Raw genomic sequence first — 20,699 nt, forward strand, 5'->3', positions numbered from 1 at the left:
GCCAACTGCAGAAGAAGGGAAAGGCTCGCAATGTCTTTATTTCAAGCAAGGGAAAACACAAGGAAGGTTTACAATCTATTTCACGCATTCTCCACAGGAAATATTTACAGCAAAAATACAAAATTACTGGGAATTTTGTTAAACAAGCCTGGGGATTTTAGAGGTCAGTGAAAACTGGCCCTTAATGATGCAACTCTGGGAGGAAGACTCAGGGAGATCACAGTTGCAAAGGAAAGGGGTTTCTAAAGAGAGCAGTTGCAGGCTTGGCTCCCACTGGTGATGAGACAGAGGCCATAGGTGTCTGATGAGACTTAGGAGGCTGGACTTCTTACGAGGAATGGAGGAGATCCTTGCCTGCACACACTGGAGATAGGCAAGCTGCTAATTGGAAAAGCCTGCCCAGAACAGATCCTGCCTGGGGCAGACGAAAGTAAACAGATGCCAACGGCAAGGGCCTGTGCTAGGGCCTGCCCTTGGACACTGCTTTAAACAGGCCAAAGCGGCTGCCATATTCCTCTGGACTTTCCTCCTGATTGCTTAAAAAGGACTTTGCTGAAGATTGGAAAGCCCAAATCAGGCCCTGGAGTTGGATCTCCCCTCTCCATTTCCAGTTGCATTTGCTGGGGAGGGGGATTGCCTGGGATCCAAATATGCAACATGCTCTGTAGGGAGGCAATGAGGATACAGCCCTGCTCTCGAGTAAACCTGATCTGTGTGTGAGCGGCGCACTCCAAACCAGGACAATTGCAGATTGGGTGTAGCAGTCAAGCCATTCGTAGCTTCCTGGGAAACAGCATCTAAGTGATCAGAGAACGTATGTGGGGCTTAGGCCCTGTTTTGGGCCCAAGTTGGGTCCGAGCATTCCTCCTGACACTCTTGGCCATTTGGATCCTTGTGAGAAGTGAACTGATCTGGCAGACAGGAAGACATGGCATTTCCGGAGTAGGAGGAGGCCCCGTGCCGAGCACTAGAGATGTTGGTTTCCATGCTGCTCTCAATTCTGCAGCTGCCCAGAACCTCCTGCAGGGTCCCCTGACTCAGACAGCCCACATCATGCAGAATTCGACAAAAGTCATGGCGGAACCGGATGCCCACAAAGGCGTAGAGGAAGGGATTCAGGCAGCAGTGGCTGTAGGCAAACGTCTCACTCACAAAAATGGCACTGCTCAGCCCCTGGTCAACAGTGCAGGACTTCCCTGTGACCTCCAGCTTGGTGAGTGTGTGCCAGAAAATGACCACATTGTAAGGGGTCCAGCAGAGCAGGAAGACACTCGTGACCGCAATGGCTACCTTCACGGCCTTTTGCCGCTGCAACCGCTGGGACTGGCAGAGGAGTCTCACGATGGCTGTGTAGCAATAGCACATGACCCCCAAGGGCAGGAAGAAGCCCACCAGGTGGTAGAGGAAGCGCTTGGCCAGCCAGGAGTTGAAGCCATGCATGCCATACTCTCTGAAGTGGCAGATACTCAGGTTGCTTTTGACCCAGACCTCTGTGAACAGCAAGTCGGGCATGGTCAGCAGAAAGGAGAGCAGCCAGATGCCCAGGCAGGTCAGGTGGATGGAGAGGCCACGCTGCCTCTGGAAGGTCTGCAGGGCGCACACCACGGCCAGGTAGCGGTCCACACTGATGCAGCTGAGCAGTAGGCTGCTGCTGTAGAAACTCATCTCGTTGGCGGCACTCAGCAGCTTGCAAAAGAAGAGGCCGAAGACCCAGCCTGCCAGGCTCTCCACCACGCCGAAGGGTAAGGTGAGCAGCAGTAGCAGATTGGCCAGGGCAAAGTGGAGAAGGAAGAGCTCTGTGGAAGTACGGGAGCGTCTGTAGCGCCACAGGATGACCACCACCAGAAGGTTGCCCAGGCCTCCCAGCAGGAAGATGAGCAGGTGGACAAAGGGCACCAGGACACTCTGGAAGGGCTGCCTGGGATTGCCTTCCACAGGAGGACACAGATTTTCATCGTAGGAGTAGTTCCCATCGGTGTCAGTGATGTTGTAGTCGAGGGTCTGGGAAGAGAGCAACAGGGAAAGGGGATTTAGGGGCTGGGGCTTCTGTGTGCTGTCCCTTGCAGAGAGGGGCTATTCAGACCAGGGGTGAAATCTAAAATTTGTTTCTACCGGTTCTGTGGGCGTGGCTTGGGGAGGGTAATGTGACTGAGTGGGCGTGGCCAACTTTTTTTTTTTTTAACTTTTAAAAGCATTTTTTTTACAACCTTAAGAGGTTGTAGAAAAAATGCTTTTAAAAGGCTTTGGCGATCCCAGCTGAGCCGTGCAATCATCAGAGGCTTTCTTTTTTTTACTTTTAAAAACATTTTTTGGCTGAAAAAATGCTTTTAAAAGTAAAAAAAAAAAGCTTCTGATGATCGCGCGGCTCAGCTAGGCATGGGGTGGGGGGGGCGCAGGGATTTTTGCTACTGGTTCTCCGAATCACCCTCCGCCATCACTACTGGATCCTGTCCGAACCAGGAGCATTTCACCCGATTCAGACCCCACAATTTCCCCACCCCCATCCCTGCCTCCTCCAATGGTGGGGACAATCATACTATGGGCACTGGACAATCGGGAGGATCAAGAAACAACTGCTGATTGAAATCTGGGCGGCCCCAGGTTGCTTCTAGAGGCATCTTTCACTCTTGTCCCTCAAGATACTTAAAAGCAGCTTCTGCATGTCTGAAGTAGGCAATGAGCAAGTTGCCTCACTCCAGCTTCAGGGGCTGCAATTGTCTTCATGCTGACCTAGCGGAGAAGACAGCCTGGGACCTCGGAGATGAATCACCAGAACGGGCGCTGCCCCCAAGTGCCCTGGGCCCGCAAGGGAGCCTGTGCCACACAACCAACAAGAGGGCAATGGGCATCAACCCCCGCTGACTGCAGGAGCAAACAGATGGAGGCTTTGCTCATTGGAGCGACCCACTGCTGGCTGGCAGGTAAACCAGCAGAGCAGCGAGGTTCTGCCTATCTTAGAGAGAAGAAGTGGATTCAAGGGTTTTTTTTTCCCTGAAGGGGGACCCTCAACTGATAACCTTGTGCTCTAATATTTTGGATTTTCTCCTCTGTTTTGGGGGAGGGGGCTTATTTTTACAAATCAGTTAAACTTTAACTTCTGGTCAATTTCAGAAGCCCAATTTCATTTTTCAACCTTAGCTCTTGCCAGGCCTTTGAAGGGGCTTTTAATAGTGTTCAAAGCTGCTGTTTCAAAAGGCGAAGAGGAAGCAGATGTTGAAATCGATGGAGAGGGAGTGTTCATTGCACTCTTTCCTTAAAGTTGTGCAGTTTCAATTGTTTAATTACCTTTGAATTTAAAAATGGAGTTGCAAGTCCGGAAGGCAATTGCAATCTTAGAACTGAATGCTACCTATGCTTCTGCTCAGAAGTCAGTCTTCTACGGAGCCCTGCTGTCTGCAGTGGGGAGAGGAGCACGAATGGAAAGGCAACTGAGGGAGAAAGTTAAGTGGGGGCTGGGGGGTTGTTGTTATCCTTTTCACTCCTCACATGCTGATAGCCCTGCCCACCCGCAGTCATCTTACCCTTTTCCTCCTTCCATGGTTTTTTTTTGGGGGGGGTGGGGGTGACACACACAGCAATGCAGATACGTTGATTATGCATTAATCCCAAAATGGTTGAGATTCTCTATAAAATCCCAGATTAATCCAAACTCAGCTCAATTTTCAAATTAGTTTCAGTTAACAACTTTATCCAAATTTTGCAAAGAGAAGCAATCTAAGGTGCATTTGACTGGGTGACCATGGGAATTCCTTGGCCAGAAATTGAACTGGCCTTGAAAACCAGGCCAGACAGCTCTTCCCCAATCACCCATTAAGGTGCCCAACCCTGCAGAGCTGCTGCTTTGAGTTGTGCTCAGCCAGTTTGGTTGCAGCAGGGTGGGGGCCTTCATCAGACCTGGGTGAGGGGACAGAGGAAGAGGAAAAACGGGAAGTCGGCTCTTGTCTTTTCTCCCCTAGGGAATTGATAGGTTCTGGTGACTTGGCCCCAGCGGAAATCTCACAGGCCCTGCAGGTGGCTGCTTCCGCTACTACCAAAGCCCATCATTCTGATGCAGAGGGATCCGTGTATTTCCTTTACTTCTCTTGGTTTTAAGGGGTCCTCCAGGCTTCTTCCAACCATGCTCCTCCCATCACAGTCATGGAAGGGTCCAGCTCCTGCCCCTTCTCTCTGTGTGAGTGCTTTTGAAAATCAGCCAGTGAAAAAAGGAGGGGTAAGCAGTCACTTCCTTCTGAACATGTCCCCTTGGGGTTTTTTGTAACAGGCCCCCAGAGACTGATTCCAACTCAGAAGGCAAGAGGCTCAAAAACAGGAAGACCAGGCCGAGGAGTTGCGGAGAAGAATCTGCAGCTCTTTCTTGGCTCCGCTCGGCCTGTGGCTGGCATCTGGCTGCCTCAGCACTTGCACCCAGTCTTCCCCAGGTGCACAGGGATACCCATGCAGGTGCAGCAGCAAGGAGCTTCCAGCCAAGGAAGCCGTCAACCCCCTTTCCCCAGGGACAAAGGATTGGAGGAGGTGAAAGCGCTCTGCAGGGTCTCCTGCCCAAATGATAAAAGCCCAAGTCCTGGCTGGACACCTCACAGTGGAGACATAATCTCCCTCCCAGAAGAATTCAGCCCAGGGGCAACAAATTAGCACTCCTGCACCCTCCAGAGGGATTCCCTATCCTTCAGGCCAGCAGAAGTCCCAAGCGGCTTCTCTGGTCTGAGGCTTCTGCCCATTGGGCCACCTCTGCCCTGCTCACGGAGCAGCCCAGCTCTTTCTCAGAGCTGCTGCCAACACTCACCAAGTTCATGACATTCTCCAGGGTGATCGTAAACTCGGGCATGATTTAGGAAGCAACACACGGGTGCTCAGCCTGTTGTTGGTTCAGCAGAGAAATGATCAGATGAGGAAGGACCAAACAAGAGAAGGAGCCTCCTGATTTGCAAGCCAAATTAAGTTTCAAGATTCTTATTACATAAAACCACTTTTTAAGACATTTCGGTCCCCTGTTTGAGTCAAAGGCGACTCAACCCAACTCAAGCAAGTTTGTGACTGTGCACCGGAGAGATGGATCTTCAGGTCTTGTTTCCACCATTATTTACCCTGCCCCTCTTGTTTCTATCAGACTGGGCAAAGATCACTTCCAGATCTTTGGGCTTTGTTAATGTTACACCTATGAACTTACACAATGGGAACCACGTTCCTAGGAAATGGGGCAAGGCCTGAATTGGAGTTTTGTTCCTAACCGGGAACCAAGTTTAGCTGGTCTCCTTATTCCCAGCGTGATGCTGCGGCTGTTATGAAAAAGATCCACAGATGACTGTGCTGGAGCCCTTCATTGTCCCCAAAGGGTCCCACTTTCAGAGCTTCTCCCAGGACACCGGCAGGCAGGCAGGCAGGCTGCCCCGGTCCCCTGCCCAAAGCCCCGCGGCCGGACTCCCTCCCTCCCTCCCGGGGCCGGGAGAGTCGGGACCGAAGCGGGGGGTGCGCGCTTTGCGAGGCCAGCCCTGAAAGGCAGGCAGGCAGGCAGGCAGCCCCGGGGACGAAGGGGCGCCTCTCCCGGGAAGGGCGCTGGGAAGGAGCAGAGCCGCCCCCTCCCCCCTCCGCAGCTGAGCCGAGGGAGCCGCGCGGGGCGGGGGCGGGGGCGGGGGCGGGGGCGGGAGGGGCGCCCGGAGAGGCCTCCCAGCACGCCCCCGGGGAGGGGGAGGGGCGACGGGTCTTAGGCGTCGCTGGGCGCCTGCGCGGCCGAGCGGTGGGTGTGGCTCGAGGGGGAGGGGGAGGAGGAGGAAGAGGGGGCGCGCGCCAGGACGGAAGGAAGGAGGAAGGGAAGGGCCGCCATCTTGTTGTCGCGTCGCCGCCGCCGCCATAGTCCGAGCGGAGCCACGGCCGACGGGCTGCGAGACGGGCCGACCCGGAGTGGGAAGCGAGCGCGGCCGCCAGTCAGGCAGGTATGCGGGCGGGCCGTGAGCGGGAGGCGCTCGTGTGGCTGTCCTGGGCCGGGCCGCCGCCGGTGGAGAGCGGCGCTGCGGACCCGGCCTCCGCGGCGGCCGGGCGGGCGGGCCTTTCCGGCGCAGCGAGGGCCGGGACCGAGGGCCTCTCTGCCCGCCCGGCCGAGGGTCCGCGGGCCCGGGGCGCCCCGCTTTTGAGCCGCTCGACTCTGGGGCGAGGCCTCCCGCGCGTCCTCTGGGCGGCCTGGCCCTCCTCCCGACGCTCGGCCCGGGTTGCCGCCGCCGCCGCCGGCCGGGCCTGAGACAAAGGCGGGGAAGCGCGTCCCTTGGAGGGCTGTTTTAACCGGGGGCCTCGAACCCGGGCGGGGAGGCTGGCTGAATCCGGGCCTCGGGCACTCGGCCCCGGTTTGGCAGGCCGGCGAGGGGGGAGGGGGCGGCGTCTCTCGGCTGGGGAGCTTTGCCAACCTCCCTCCATTGAATGGCGCAGGAGAAAAGCTGCGGTCGAGGGGCGTCTTGCACGCGGTATGTTCTCTACCCACAGGCTGCCGCCCCCAGAAGGAGCCGGTAATGCCCGGAAGGCCGCTCTTTGGAGGGGAGCGGGGTCCGGGCCTGGGGTCGCCGGCCTGTGGGGTTACTTGCGTCCCCCAAACTTCCTTGGGAGTGGATGCAGCAAGCAACTGCAGGTACTAACGGCTTTGTCTCTCTTATTTTCAGATTGAAGTGAGTAGATTGGACCGGACTCAAGTGTGTTAGAAGACTTTTTAAAAAGTTGTTCCACAGTGCATCAGCGCAAGTGACTGGTTTATCTTGAGTGACTTTACAGGTGCTTGCCTGTGTTGCAATAAGAGACTCATATATTGAGCAGGACCTAATTTATCTCTTCATCTTGGAGAGTCTAATAAACTCTTACACTTTCCGTACTCACAACTGTTTGGAAGTTGAAAGACATTTAAAAGACAAACATGAGTACGGCCAGAACAGAGAACCCTGTTATAATGGGTCTCTCCAGTCAAAATGGACAGCTGAGGGGCCCAGTAAAACCTGGTGGTGGTCCAGGAAGCGGGGGGACACAGGTTCAGCAACAGATAAACCAGCTGAAACATCCCAACACAATCAACAATGGCACTCAGCAGCAAGCACAGAGCATGGCCTCCACTATCAAGTGAGTACTTGTCTAGAGCGTCAGCAGCCATCTTGTGAGATACCCAGAATCTCCTCAGAGTTTTGACTTCTGGATGGAGTGTGAGCTCTTTCCTTCTTATACCCGTTTTACCAACTACAGCAATATTTGATGCTATTCCTGAATTGTATTTGTCCCACATTTGTCATACTTTACTTATTCATCCTTTGCTTCCCATTGTTGCTACATAGTGCTGTCAGTTGCATAGGGTGACTATATTTTTTTTAAAAAAATACAGCTTTCCCGCAACCTGCACGGATGTTAATTTAGCATGAGATGAAGCAAAAGGTAACGGCATCCAGCTTTTAGGAGACCCTAAAGAAAGGCTGCCTGCTGAGCAACCTGGAGGGTTCCTACCTCGGCTGGATTTCTATGGGTGGGAACCTCCACAACTGCAGACACCCCCTCCCCTCTCTTAACTGGAAGCCCAGCACAGATTTTTCAGCTGTGCCCAGGTGACTGGAGAAGCACACTTACTTATTTATTAAATTGATATGCCACCAATTTTACTATTCAAAGAACTTTGGGCAGCATACTGGGAAAAAGGCTCCAGTGATTTGGGATAGGTGTTTTAGAAAACACTAAAGGAAGGAACCAGCACCTTGGATTCAACTCAACAATAAGGCTTTAGGCTATCATTATAACCGGTTTATTTTTATCAGAACTGATATTGAGTATCCTTGGCTAAAAGCAGGTCAGATTGCTTCCTGAATAGGGATTGATTAAAGTGGAGAATCAACATATAATAGATAATCCTATATATTTGGGAGGTTTCCTTACAGTTTATCGAGTACCATTGTTGTATCAATGGAAATGGAAATGTGAATCATGTAATTGCTTCAGAATACTTCCAAAGAGTTACCCAGCCTAAAACAGGTAATCTTTGGGTCATATTGGTATCAATAACTCTGGCATATGTTTTCTGGAGGAAACGGAACTGATTCTTTTTAACAGGACATTTCTTTGCAACAGTTTGCTTGATACTGTGATCTCTGCTCATTTAAACCAAACACTCCAACCTTCCTGGTTTGATGGAAGAGTACAGTGGAATGATCTGTTGTTTCACAAAGAACAAAATAGGGAGCCTGGGATTTCCCAGGGAAAATAACATTCTTCCAGTTTAGTGTAACTGCTCTGCAGGTAATGGCAGACAGTGTAGAACAGTGCCTTCTGCTGCTGCAGCTGAACCAGATTGCAGTCGTCAGTTCTAGAGAGCTCTGGAAGCATCACCCACCAGGGTCTCCTCATTCATCCTGGCAAGTCAATACTGCTTATATTCAAGACCACATGTCTTCAGCCCTGGCATTTTCTGGAGTGCCCATAGCTTGCTCAGCATTGGGAAAGAAACTTCAATTATGGTCTGTTGCATTTTTCACATTTGAAAATAATTGTGCAATGAGGGGTTGAAGAAAGTTTCTTTCGGGCTTTTAACACACCGTGGTGAAGTGGCTAAGGTCCTGGAGAGCACTGGTACAAATACACTTTGAACAGTGGAAGCTGTTGATTGATGTCCAGCCATATGTTGTCAATCCTGTATATCTTACTAAAACAAAGGCTACTGTTTTCTAATATAGAGAAAAAGATACATAACTGTGACTGAACTTAAAAGTTATTCAGTAGTGTATGACATGTTCAGATCCTCTCCACATTCTCCAGTGGTTAGTTAATGCTGTGTTAACACTTGATTGCACTGACTTAAAATAGCCTTTGTTTCCTATGTCATGAAGAGTTTGTATGTCAGATTCTAGGTGGATTATAAGGGCTGTTGTTTTTGTATTTTTCAACCCTGAGGGTAATTGTATCACATGCGATGTAAGATCTGGCTAAACCAAAATCAGGTCCAAAAGCTAATACAGTTTTCTCACTTCAGACCTGGCGATGACTGGAAGAAGACTTTAAAGCTCCCTCCGAAAGACCTGAGAATCAAAACGTCGGTAAGGGCTTTCTAAAATTTTAAACATGGGAAAGGAAGTGGTGGTGATGCTTGACAACAGATGTTCATTTCATTGAAGTGTAAGGTTTCAAACTGATTAACATTGTCTTACAGAATTCACACAGATATCTATCTGATTGCTATCTACTTGCTATCTCTGAAATTACACCATCTCAAAATGTCACTTGCAAGCGATGGCTGCCTGCTGTAGATGATGCAGCTAGACAAATAACCATCTTAAACTAACTGGTGAAACTAAAAGAAAAAGGATACATGTTCCCCTCCTACATCACCACCCCACATCCCAGTGCTGAATAAAATGCAGCAGCAGTGGGCATAGATTGCAATTTATCTTGAATTTAATGCTACCCTACCCCTACCATCATTTACCGCCCCCCACATACGTTTTATCAGGTACACATATCTTTTAGATCTTCACACCAAAGCCTTGCCCAATCCAGTTTCTCTGCTTCCCACTCCCTTTGCTTTCTAGAATTTCTTCAGCCCCTAGGGGGGAGTTAACCCACATCAGAGCACCCACCCTGCTGCTGGCTTAGCCTCAGAATGCCCTTTGCATTGAGATTGACATCAAATGAGTTAATGATTCTGCTTTGCTTCTCCAGGATGTGACGTCAACAAAAGGAAATGAGTTTGAAGATTATTGTCTGAAGCGAGAGTTGCTGATGGGAATTTTTGAAATGGGCTGGGAAAAGCCATCTCCTATTCAGGTTAGTCACCTAAAGTGTAAATTGAGCAAGTTTAGTAAATTAAGATAAGATGCTTATTAATGAATGGAAATTTACCTTTTATAAATAATGGGGAAAATATTAGGCTTTGGATTTCCACGCAACAGGATGCTGTGTCCTGTGCTCTTGGCTTTTGCTGAAGCTCTGCCTGTATTGTTTCCCTTGAACTGGACCCGTTCTGCACGCCTGGAAGGCTGATAAACGTAGTGGAGAAAGGAGGGCTAGGCTATCTCCCTTTCCCTTTTCTCTCACGCCACCGCCCTCCACAGCCCCTTGCCATTCAAAGCCTTCCTTTCCAGGAAAAGAACACTTTTCTCTGTGCATAAGACAATAGGATCCATCCTTTCATGTTTTCCTCTCGGCAAAAGCCATCTCAGTTGAAGGACGCACTCTTGTGCATATGGAAATGGCCTTTTTATATGAGATGGAGAGCATAGGGTCCCTGGAATAAAGGGCTGAGATTTCTTACTCTTCATTGTATCTAGCTTTTTTTAGTTTTAGTGGTTTTTTAGTGGTAGATGGAATTAGAATAAAACAACAAAGAAGGCAGTAGGCTTCTTTATGATAGTTGCTGATTTTTTGAACCAGTAATTAATGTTACTGTTAACCGAGTAGAAATATTCCTGTCTCCAAACCCAACCTTTTCAGTCTAGAGAGGCAGATGGAAAAAACTACATATAGAAGTTTGTCATGCAGGCTACAGATCATCTAGAAGACATCACACGTCCATTTTCTTCCTGCTTTCCGACGTGTGTATGCCTACCTAGTTAAGGCCACAGAGCCCTATTGATTTGGGAGGAAGCTGATGATTTTCTGTCACGGTCAGTTGGTTGCCAGATGACTGCCATGTGTAATTCAGTTTTGTAGGGTGATGATTTGACTATGTATTGACACTTGCTCATCCTCTCTTCCAGCTGGGAATGAGAACATGGTTGCAAGCAATTAATCCTTCTGCCTTTTCATCTAAAGTGTGGCCCTTTTCTCCTTTTGTTTTTACTCTTTATGTTTATATCTTCTAACAGCTATTTCATATTTTTTACTTCTTCATTCAAAATCTTGCCTTCTGTTTTCTCATGCTTCTTTTCAGGAGGAGAGCATTCCTATTGCTTTGTCTGGAAGGGACATCTTAGCCAGAGCTAAGAACGGAACCGGCAAGAGCGGTGCCTACCTCATTCCATTACTTGAAAGGCTTGACTTAAAGAAGGACAACATACAAGGTCAGTGGAAGATGACAAGCCACACTGACTCCAGTTGCAACAGGTCACCACGGACCATGTTAGATTGCTAGTTATGTAACAGCTTCACTTTTGTGAAAGAAAAAAAAAGTACAGAAGTTTTTGGAAGAGTAAAGATGTTTTTGAAATTGGTAAGGCCCTGGGATCACTCTTACGTTTTAACTGGAAGGGCTTGAAGAATTTCACAATGAAACGCTGCTGCTGTTGCTGCTAACAGTAATGTCTTTGCTTTATGTAGGTAGAATAGCGAGACCGCTGTGCCCCCATTCAGCATTCTCTCCCCTCAGTCCATTGAGAGCACCCTTACTTTGCCACATTGTTTGCTCCACTGAATCAGTTTATCCAAAACCAGCATTCAATTAGCCAAGTATCTGAGAAAGCAGGACATGGGATAGGGTGGTGGGACACCATCTTCCCCTTTCTCCTCCTGTTTGTGCTACCTTTGAACAGGGGCATCTAGTGAGCTATATCTTTAAAAGTCTCTAAGCTCAGGAACAAAACGGTATGTTTGAGGGCGATTCAGGAATTCATCTTGCACATCCTCCTTTTTGCCTAATGCTTTTTGTTTTAGTCAGAGAAAGTCTGAGAAAACCAGATAGTTGCAGAGTTTGTTTTTGTGGGGTTTTTGTTGTTCTAGATCAGGCCTGTCAAACTGGCGGCCCATGGGCCCAATGCGTGACAGGCAAGCCATGCCCACCCCAGATCCGCAAAGGCAATAAAAGTCATGATACGTCACATGACACGATCAAGTGACACCCATGTTCTAGATACCTTTACATTCTGATTATTTAAAATAGCAAATTGCTAATTGTTTTGTTAATAGGATCAGAGTTTTCTGGTTAAAAACAGTTGGTAACCCATGTTTTCATTGGTAATTGTTGTAGAATCATTAACATTTCTTGCCTTATCAATATTGAAGAAAATGTTCTGCAAAATTTCTGAAGAGAGAATTCTTGCACAAAGCCAACCTTCCGATTTTGAGGTTGGGAAGAATGCTTTGGTTTTCCTTGGTTTACCCATGAGCACTTTGTCCTGGGGGGCGTGGGGGGGTGAAAATGTGAGTAGTCATGCTCTAGTTCCTTAGCAATGAATAATTTTAAGAGTAGATGCAAGAATTAAATATGGATGATCAATAATTTTAGGTCTTTTTGCAAAGTCATTGAAAGTACAGTAGAACAGAGGTGCAGCAGGCAGGGATAGATCATGCCAGAAGGACTTGAATTTTTCAAGTAAATATTCTGTATTCCCAGGTCCTACTAATTCATTTTTAATACTCCTGATGTCCAAAGCATGAAAAGGTAGTTGCTCCTAAACTCCTGGAGAGACTTGGGGTATCAGCATTGCCATTCCAAAGCACTGGATGGGAGAGCTTCACTGCAATTTTCTCAATTTTAGAGTGCTAGACAAACACTCCACATGCTGCATTATATAGTGAGTTAGGGAGAAATGTGACTTGGAAGGTGCTGCTTCTGCATTACTATGAACCTTTGAAAAGCTGATAAAATGTTAGAATGGTTCATCTTCCATTAACTTTAGACAAACTGGATTCAGATTCAGGCCACTTGCCTATTTGATCTCGATTAAAAGTCTTTGTAAGCTAGAAAGGACGCTTGGGTTTCTGAACATCTTAATGTTTAACCCTCACTGGACATACGTTAGCATTAAATTCTTCTGGGATCATGGAATAAGAGTGCCTCAAATTATCTCTTGCTTGACAGCAATGGTGATTGTTCCCACAAGAGAACTTGCCCTGCAAGTCAGTCAGATCTGCATCCAGGTCAGCAAACACATGGGAGGGGCAAAAGTGATGGCAACCACAGGAGGAACCAATCTGCGGGATGATATAATGAGGCTTGATGATACAGGTAGGACGTCCTATGACAAGAGTGGGGTAACCCCAAACAAATCTCTCTCTCTCTCTCTCTCTCACACACACACACACACACTCTTTTCTGCCCGTTTTTATCAGTGCCTTATAATCTGCTCTTCTTTCTTGCAGTGCATGTAGTGATAGCAACCCCAGGAAGGATTCTGGATCTCATCAAAAAGGGGGTAGCAAAGGTCGACCATATCCAGATGATTGTCCTAGACGAGGTAACGTTTAACTGACGGAACTTCATGAGTTACAAGCTGAGCCCTCAGCCACCAGATTAGCTGTCCTGGGTGCTTTTTGTGGATTCTGGTCAATGGCAGCTTGAAATCGAGGCTCCTTTCCCACCTGTGCAGCTGGAAAAGGAGGCCTCCTGTGGCTGGCTAAGAAACATTGTTTTAACATAAACTGGAACTCTGGCCAGGGCCTGCCAGGTGGGCTGGTTAAACATGGAACGAGTTCCCCAACTGCCCCCTTTTTTATTATGTATTAATTTATTTTGCAGGCAGACAAGTTACTGTCTCAAGACTTCGTGCAAATAATGGAGGACATTATACTCACTCTACCGAAAAACAGGCAGATTTTGTTGTACTCTGCAACTTTCCCTCTAAGTGTGCAGAAGTTTATGGTGAGTTGAATGAGCCCAAATTTGCATAATTGAGCAAAGAGTGAAGCACAGTTATTCTTACCACACTGCAAACCAGAGACAGTCTGCAACTTAAAAGAGTTTGTTTAGTGACCATTCAAAGTTACAACGGCACTGAAAAACGTGATTAATGGCTATTTTTCACACTTATGGTCATTGCAGCATCCCTTTGGTCACATGATCAAAATCCACATGTTTGGCAGCTGATTCATTTGTAGTGGTTGCAGTGTCCCAGTGTCAAGGGATCCCCTTTTGTGAACTTTTGGCAAGCAAAGTCAATGGGAAAGCCAGATTCACTTAACAACCGTGTTACTAGCTTAACAACTGCAGTGATTCACCTAACAGCTGTTGCAAGAAGGGTCGTAAAATGGGGCAGAGCTCACTTAACCATTGTCTCGCTTAGCAACAGAAATTTTGGGCTCCGTTGTGTTCAGAAGACCAGGACTATCTGTACATGCCAGAATGTTTCTCTTTCAGAATTCCCACCTGCAGAAACCCTACGAGATTAACTTGATGGAGGAGCTGACTCTGAAGGGGGTGACCCAGTACTACGCTTATGTAACAGAGCGTCAGAAAGTGCATTGCCTCAACACACTCTTTTCCAGGGTAAGAAGTAAAAGTTTAAGCTAACCTGGGTTTAAACAATGACCAAAGTGATCAAGTGAAATCCTGTAGAATATTGCTTGGAAAAAGAGTTTTATTTAATGACTTGTACAGCTTTTATTTTTGCTTCTTCGGTTCTTTAGGTATTGCCTTGTTTTTGTGTACCTGTCTCCAAGCTTTATAGTCTAGTATTATCTGCTTATTTCCTTTGCAATTTAGAAACAATACAATATAACACTTTATTGTCTTTGGATTTAGCTCCAAATAAACCAGTCCATCATCTTCTGTAACTCCTCCCAACGGGTTGAATTGTTAGCTAAGAAAATCTCCCAGCTGGGCTATTCCTGCTTCTACATTCACGCAAAGATGAGACAGGTCAGTGTGCTGTTTGGAGCAATTAATGAATATCTGTTGGATTTTAGTTGCTGGTTGTAGGAGGGAGAGGAGTAGTGGATCTATTTCCAGATACTTCATATAATCAGCCTGAACAGAGATCCCAGGGCAAGTGTCAGAATAGCAACTGGTCTTGTGAATTGCATGTTCTGCCACAGGGCAGGCAGGGCTTTGAGTAAGTTGGTGAAACTTTTCCAATTCCTTTTCTAGGAGCACCGCAATCGAGTGTTCCATGATTTCCGGAATGGCTTATGCCGCAACCTTGTTTGCACTGGTGAGTATCCTGTCCTTTTCTATGGCTTGCTTATTGTCCAGAAAGGCTCTTTACTAACTAGGCAGTTTCAACGCTGCATTTTTGGAATTTGTTACGGTACTTTTAGCAACTGGATATTGTAAAATTAGGAGAGTCCCAGGTATTGTCATTTCTTAAATAGATGAATGCAATGTGCTTTTACATGGGGTTGCTTTTAAAGATTATCTGGAAGCTGCAATTAGTACAGGTCAACGTTTGTCAGTGAGAACTATTGTATAACACAAGCACTGGAGGCTCTGCATTTGGTAGCCAGAAGAGTAGAAATTTATTTACTTATATCCCGCTTTTATTATTTTTTCTTAAAAAACCTCAAGGCAGCAAATGTGCATAATACTCCTTCCTGCTCCTCTTTTCTCCACAACCACAGGTGAGGTGGTTTGGGCTGAGAGAAAGGAATTTTTCAAGCAGAGGAAAATCAGGGAGTCCGGACAGTTCAAAAGAATATGAAGATTTATTGCATGCTAAGACTGACTATAAGAATCTGAACTACTAACAATCCAAGCAAATTGGAGGTAGTTTAAGTCAATGGAATTCAGGGTGGGCTGGATTTAGGTCTCTTGGTTGTGCGAAGGGACGCCAGACTGATGACGCATTTGACTCCTCCCTTCGACTCAGCTTGGTCATCTACCAGATGGGCCCAAGTCACTCAGCTGGCTTTTGTGCCTAAAGCAGGACTATCTCAGTCCAAAATGCTGGTTTGGCCAGTAAAGTCCTCCATGGCTCCACACTCAGATCTTCTGCTCCAGCCAGAATCTACCTGTCAGTTTGCACATCGTCACGTTGGGCTAGAAATCAGGGTTTCCAAATCTTAGCTCTGATCCTGAAATAGTCTTCTGGATATGGTATTTTTGGTATAGTCAGAAAAGCAAATTGAGATTTTCAACAATTATGACCATGAATGTAAAAGATCTCTTGTCCTTTTTTTTTTTTTTTTTTTATAATTGCAACCATTTTAATGTGATTTTTTATGTTGGCTTAATGCATATTGTTAAAGGGATCATTTTACATTTCTTTTCTCTAAATTGAGGACGTCTAGCTCAAAAAGTAGAGACTAGAAAGTGGGAAATAGGGAGCCTTTTTTTTTTTAAATTTGATTTATATGCCGCCCTTCTCCGAAGACTCAGGGCGGCTTACAATGTGCTCAGCAATAGCCTTCATCCTTTTGTATATTTATACAAAGTCAGCTTATTGCCCCCACAAACTGGGTCCTCATTTTACCCACCTTAGAAAGGATGGAAGGCTGAGTCAACCTTGAGCCTTGGCGAGATTCGAACCCTGCAGTAATTGCAGGCAGCTGGTCTTAATAACCAGCTTAATAACAGGGTGCCTTAAACCCCTGTACTACCAAGGCTCTTTGCCATTGAAAGAAAGAAAGAAACCTGCAGGATCCAGTCTTCAACATTTTTCACTCTAACATTTCTTTGTGCTTGAGGCTACAGAACAATCCAAAAGTTGGATATGAGTTTTGTGTTACTTACATAGCCAGAGATCCTGTCATCCTGAGCCCATCTTTTTTGTATTACTGGATTTTTCTAAGGTGCAAGGTTTATTTTTCAGATCTCTTTACCCGAGGTATTGATATCCAAGCTGTGAATGTTGTGATCAATTTTGATTTTCCAAAGCTGGCAGAGACATATCTCCATCGCATTGGCAGATCAGGTGAGGACATCATTTAATGAAAAATTACAGTCATATAGTACAGGTAGTTGTTGACTTACAACCATAATTCAGCCCAAAATATCTGTGGCTAAGTGAAACATATGTTAAATGAGCTTTGCCCTATTTTATGACCTTTCTTGAAATAGTTGTTAAATGAATCACTGCAGTTATGTTAGTAACACGGTTATTAAGTGACTCTGGCTTCCCCATTGACTTTGCTTGTCAGAAAGGTGACCCTGGGACACAGCAAAGGTCATAAATATGAGTCGATTGCCAAGCATCTGAATGTTGATCATGTGCTATGGGGATGCTGCAATGGTCATAAATGTGAAAAATGGTCATTAAGTCACTTGCCATAACTTTGCTAATTGCTGGTGGAACATCAACCGTGCATCATGTGTGAGCAGTTGGGAATCCTCAGGGAGGGGCTCTGGAGAGCAGTCAGTTCAGCCATTCCTCTAGCAAAGGGCTGGTTATCCCCCACAAGGACATCATGCCCGTAAGTGACTTGTTCTTCAGCCTGCTGAGCTTCTGTGCTGCTCTCTGTGTAGGGTGGTAGCAGCTTGGCAAGTTCAGCTCTCTGGTGGGAGAGTCTGTGAACTGCTCTACATGGCAGTTACCAGCTTATCAAGGAGCACAATTGTCGTTTGTACATTGTAAGATACGTCACATGATACGTAAAGCCGCTGTTGGGTTAAACAAAAAAAGCATTACACACGTATGGTCTGAAACTGGAAAACATTGCTCCGCCATGTATGCTGGGGAGGAAAGAACTGGTCGCCACCAGTGGGCCACATGCCGTCCTTGTGCAGCAAGTTGCCAGAGGGAAAACCTTTGCTTTTTCTCTTTGAAGGTCGATTTGGCCATCTAGGCCTAGCCATCAACTTGATCACCTATGACGATCGTTTCAACCTGAAGAGTATTGAAGAGCAGCTGGGGACAGAAATTAAACCCATCCCTAGTAACATTGACAAGAGTCTGTATGTGGCAGAATACCACAGCGAGCCTGTAGAAGATGATAAACCGTAATTGCTGCGTAGGTATCTGAGGGACGCCTGGAGGGTGGGTAACCTGAATTGGGTCCTCTCTTCCTCTGGCGCAGCCTGTCCTAGCCTTTGTGGGGCTCTCATGCCCTGGAAGGGAAGGGAAGCGCACATGTAGAGGAAAAAAGGCATCATCGTTAAATCCAGCTTTTGACCAGATTGTGCCCACTTCCCTTGGCATGTGGCTTTGGGACACCAGGCCCTCCCCGAGCCTGCATCTTTGAGGCGTTGACGGGCAGGACACCGAATGGGCTGGGCCACAGCAGTCAGGCAAGTAGCTTGTTGACGCTGTTTCCTTGGTACTAAAGGTCATGTTTTCTTTCCCCTTTTTCTAGGCTTTGCTTAAACACAAAAGCTAAAGCCCTTTGATCTGGACACGTGAAACATCATTTCTTGGGGGAGGCTCCTTCTCTTTGAGGGTTTTTCGTCTTTTTGTTTTGGAACAATTAAAATTACAGAGCTTTCTCCTCCTTTAAAAAAAATTGGCTGTGAAGACAAAAGCAGAAGATAGGAAGAAAATACCTTTTGTTTTTCCCACTTGTTTGCACTGTGTGCTGACTGAACATTAGTTGCACTAACTGCTGGTTTTAATTTCTTTCTTTGTAATGGAGTAGAAGAACTCTGAAATGAGAAGATTCCCAAACTCCACCTTGACTGCAATTTCAAATTCATCCACAGCTGCCCGACTCAGTACATTTCAACTTCTCCCTGGCTCCTCATCTGTCTTTTGAGCTAAAGAGCTTGTTACTTATTTGTGCAAAGTGCCTTATGCTATGAGACCATTCAGAAAATCCCTTTTGGATACAGCCCAAGGAGTCGTTTTGGTTCAGGTCAAAGTCTTTTTCCCCACCTCTGTTTCCTTCCCCTTCCAGGTGCTGGAAGGTGGCCCTTGTCAGTAGTTTTGTTTGGTTAACTTTCTTTTAATGGAGGAATTGAGATGCAGTTGCTGTTCACCCACTCTGTAAATATGTGTATTTAAGCAAAATAACCTGGATCGCCTGGGTTAATTGAGGGAAACCTCCACACTCTGAGAGGAAAGAGCCACTTGCCAACCAATCTGCAGCAGGAGCCCCCCAAAACGCCCCCGGGGCTCTCGCAGAACACTACAGACTGCCCTCCGTGAGTCTCCCTTGGGGGGCACAGCACTTGCTGCCTCCAAGCCATGATGGTTTTTCCTCTCTTACGTGTTCTGCAGAAAATTGGATGTGTATACTTGTATAAACTCTGTAAATATGTGTTTTTCTGTTAAGGGTTCATATAACTTTCTTTTTTCTTTGTTTGGATGAGGCTTGCTGGCATTAAAGGGATTATAGATAGATCTTGACAGCAGCTAAAGGTGAGAGGGGCTCAGTTTTCTGCAACGCTACTCGATGCCAAGCACTGTTGACTCCAGGCCTCTAGGTAGGTCTGGCTTGCTTTAGGGGTTGCAATATCTGGAAGAGATCTGGGTGTCGGGCAAGGTCCTCTTCCCCCCTCCCCCAGCAAGGGGGAAAAACAACCCTCCAGGGAAGCTGGGTTTGTCGTCTTATGGGGTTAGAGGAGACCCAATCACCTCCTTTGTCTCAAAGCAAGGCAGAACCAAAAGCGACTCCAATGAGGCAAAGTCCTGGTCAGCCCTGGCAGCTTCCGGCATTAGAACTTCCTGCCAGCTTGTGGCAATTCTGTTTGAAGCCTGTCCGATGAGAGATTCTAGAGCAGGAAAGGCGAGCCCTCTGCTCTTCCCCCCCCCCCTCAGGGGGTTGTGCTTCCATTCCAGTAGTGTTGCTTTAAAGTGTGCCCCTCCCAATGTGCTTGATGTTTGGCCTGATGTGCAGGCAGAAAGAGTGAGACTACTCGACCTGTAAATGTCTAACGAATTCCCTGTCGGCCTGCCAGCAGCAGAGTGCCAGGAGGCACCAGGGCAAGCATGGGCTCTCTTGGCTCGGAGACAAGATAGTCGGAGCCCACCCCCTCCCTCCTTCTTGCTTTGACAAGCTAAGCAGTTCTGAGAGAGTACCAACTTTTTCCAGCCCTGACCTCAGAGAACTGTGCCTCCTGACAACCTTTGGAAGTGGAACATGTTTTGTCTAAGTAACCGTAGCAAAAGTTGTATTAACAGAAAGCTCTTCTGCTGGGAATTCAACTGAGGCTGCATCAGACGAGCAAGTCCTTGGGGTGGGACAGCTTGGGGGAGGGGGCACTTGTGACCCAAAGCAAAGCTTTGCTCTTCTGCAGCAGCCGTTCCCAAAGGAGGGGAGAGCAGAGGCAAAACGTGTGCAGCAATCTTGAAACTTGCGAGAACACGTAAAACACCTGATTTGGTGCGGTGAGTTGAGGTGGCCACTCTGTCCAGCACGGCCACGCTCCTCTTGTCACTCTTGAAGCACAGCCTTTTTTAAAGCGAAAGTATTACTTCACCTGCGGCCGCCTAGCAGAGCAGCGGCCTCAACCTCTGACCACCATTGTTGGGTAGCTTTGTTGGGTCAGAAAGCCACCTGACAATGGCTCCTTGTCTCTCAGTGGTGAAGAGGGGCTTGGAAAGGAAAGATGCTCCAGATATTGACCAGGGGCACCCTGGTCTTTTTTTTTTTTTTTTTTTTTAACCCCTTCATCTGAAAACAGGCTGAGAATTGGATGTCTTATGCACAGAGCAGTTGCCAACAGTTTCTCAACTGGTTCAGCTGCTTCTGGAGAAATTTTGAGAGAACAAACTCTGGGGCCCTTTTGTTGCCTTCGCCCCCTCAGGTGACTCAATGGTGGGGCAAAACAAGGCTTTGGCGAAAACATTGGTGGGGTCTTCCCAGGACCCCCTGCACTTAGTAGAGATGACCTGGGGTGGGGTGGGGGGTGGGTGGGAGGGTTGAGTTTTGCCTTTTTTAATGATTACAGAATGAGATGGGAGCATCTTTTCCTATAGCCTCTGCTTTGGTGTCTGTTGTTAGAGCTGGATGAGATCACAGAAACTGGACACCAAAGCAGATGACTTTGATTTGGGCATCTCATTCTACTCTTCTTTATTTTAAGGGTGGGCTTGCTTGCACAGGACTGGCTGTATCTTGCCAATGGGAGAGAGGCACTGTTGTGTCCAGGATCCTTTGTGGGTGTGAGTTGTTTCCACCAGTAGTCTGACCTATGCTGTTGGTGCAAAGCATACCTCTGGAGGCTACTT

At 47.3% G+C, this 20,699-nt stretch overlaps 2 protein-coding genes across 3 annotated transcripts; one reads left to right on the top strand and one right to left on the bottom strand.

Moving 5' to 3' along the window:
• Nucleotides 1–20: 20 nt before the first annotated feature.
• CXCR5 (C-X-C motif chemokine receptor 5) lies at nucleotides 21–5,628 on the bottom strand. Its single transcript, XM_087875928.1, has 2 exons — nucleotides 4,784–5,628; nucleotides 21–2,001 (listed from the first exon to the last, which is right to left on the bottom strand). Exons 1-2 carry the CDS (start codon nucleotides 4,823–4,825, stop codon nucleotides 826–828), a joined length of 1,218 nt encoding a protein of 405 aa, XP_087732054.1. The 5' UTR covers nucleotides 4,826–5,628; the 3' UTR covers nucleotides 21–825.
• A 101-nt stretch (nucleotides 5,629–5,729) lies between these two features.
• Nucleotides 5,730–18,051, top strand: DDX6 (DEAD-box helicase 6). 2 transcript variants are annotated; one of them, XM_034425179.3, is made up of 14 exons: nucleotides 5,730–5,930; nucleotides 6,645–7,092; nucleotides 8,981–9,044; nucleotides 9,667–9,771; nucleotides 10,877–11,006; nucleotides 12,743–12,889; nucleotides 13,024–13,118; nucleotides 13,400–13,522; nucleotides 14,018–14,146; nucleotides 14,402–14,518; nucleotides 14,747–14,810; nucleotides 16,407–16,508; nucleotides 17,362–17,544; nucleotides 17,887–18,051. In XM_034425179.3, the coding sequence occupies exons 2-13, from the start codon at nucleotides 6,893–6,895 to the stop codon at nucleotides 17,535–17,537; spliced, it is 1,452 nt and encodes a 483-aa protein (XP_034281070.1). In that variant the 5' UTR covers nucleotides 5,730–5,930; nucleotides 6,645–6,892; the 3' UTR covers nucleotides 17,538–17,544; nucleotides 17,887–18,051. The 2 variants fall into 2 exon arrangements, with proteins under 2 accessions (XP_034281070.1, XP_087732078.1); XM_087875952.1 differs by having other exon boundaries at nucleotides 5,730–5,926.
• The last annotated feature ends 2,648 nt before the right edge of the window (nucleotides 18,052–20,699 follow it).

The sequence above is a fragment of the Pantherophis guttatus genome, chromosome 9 (genome assembly GCF_059756535.1).
Source record: "Pantherophis guttatus breed Tessera chromosome 9, ASM5975653v1, whole genome shotgun sequence".
Classification (NCBI taxonomy): domain Eukaryota; kingdom Metazoa; phylum Chordata; class Lepidosauria; order Squamata; family Colubridae; genus Pantherophis; species Pantherophis guttatus.

Coding starts and splice junctions, on each gene's coding strand:
- DDX6 (XM_034425179.3), top strand. CDS start 6,893: ATGAGTACGGCCAGAACAGAGAACCCTGTTATAATGGGTCTCTCCAGT. Junction 9,772..10,876: donor AAAAGCCATCTCCTATTCAG/GTTAGTCACCTA, acceptor GCTTCTTTTCAG/GAGGAGAGCATTCCTATTGC. Junction 14,147..14,401: donor TCAACACACTCTTTTCCAGG/GTAAGAAGTAAA, acceptor CTTTGGATTTAG/CTCCAAATAAACCAGTCCAT.
- CXCR5 (XM_087875928.1), bottom strand. CDS start 4,825: ATGCCCGAGTTTACGATCACCCTGGAGAATGTCATGAACTTG. Junction 2,002..4,783: donor TGGAGAATGTCATGAACTTG/GTGAGTGTTGGC, acceptor CTCTCTTCCCAG/ACCCTCGACTACAACATCAC.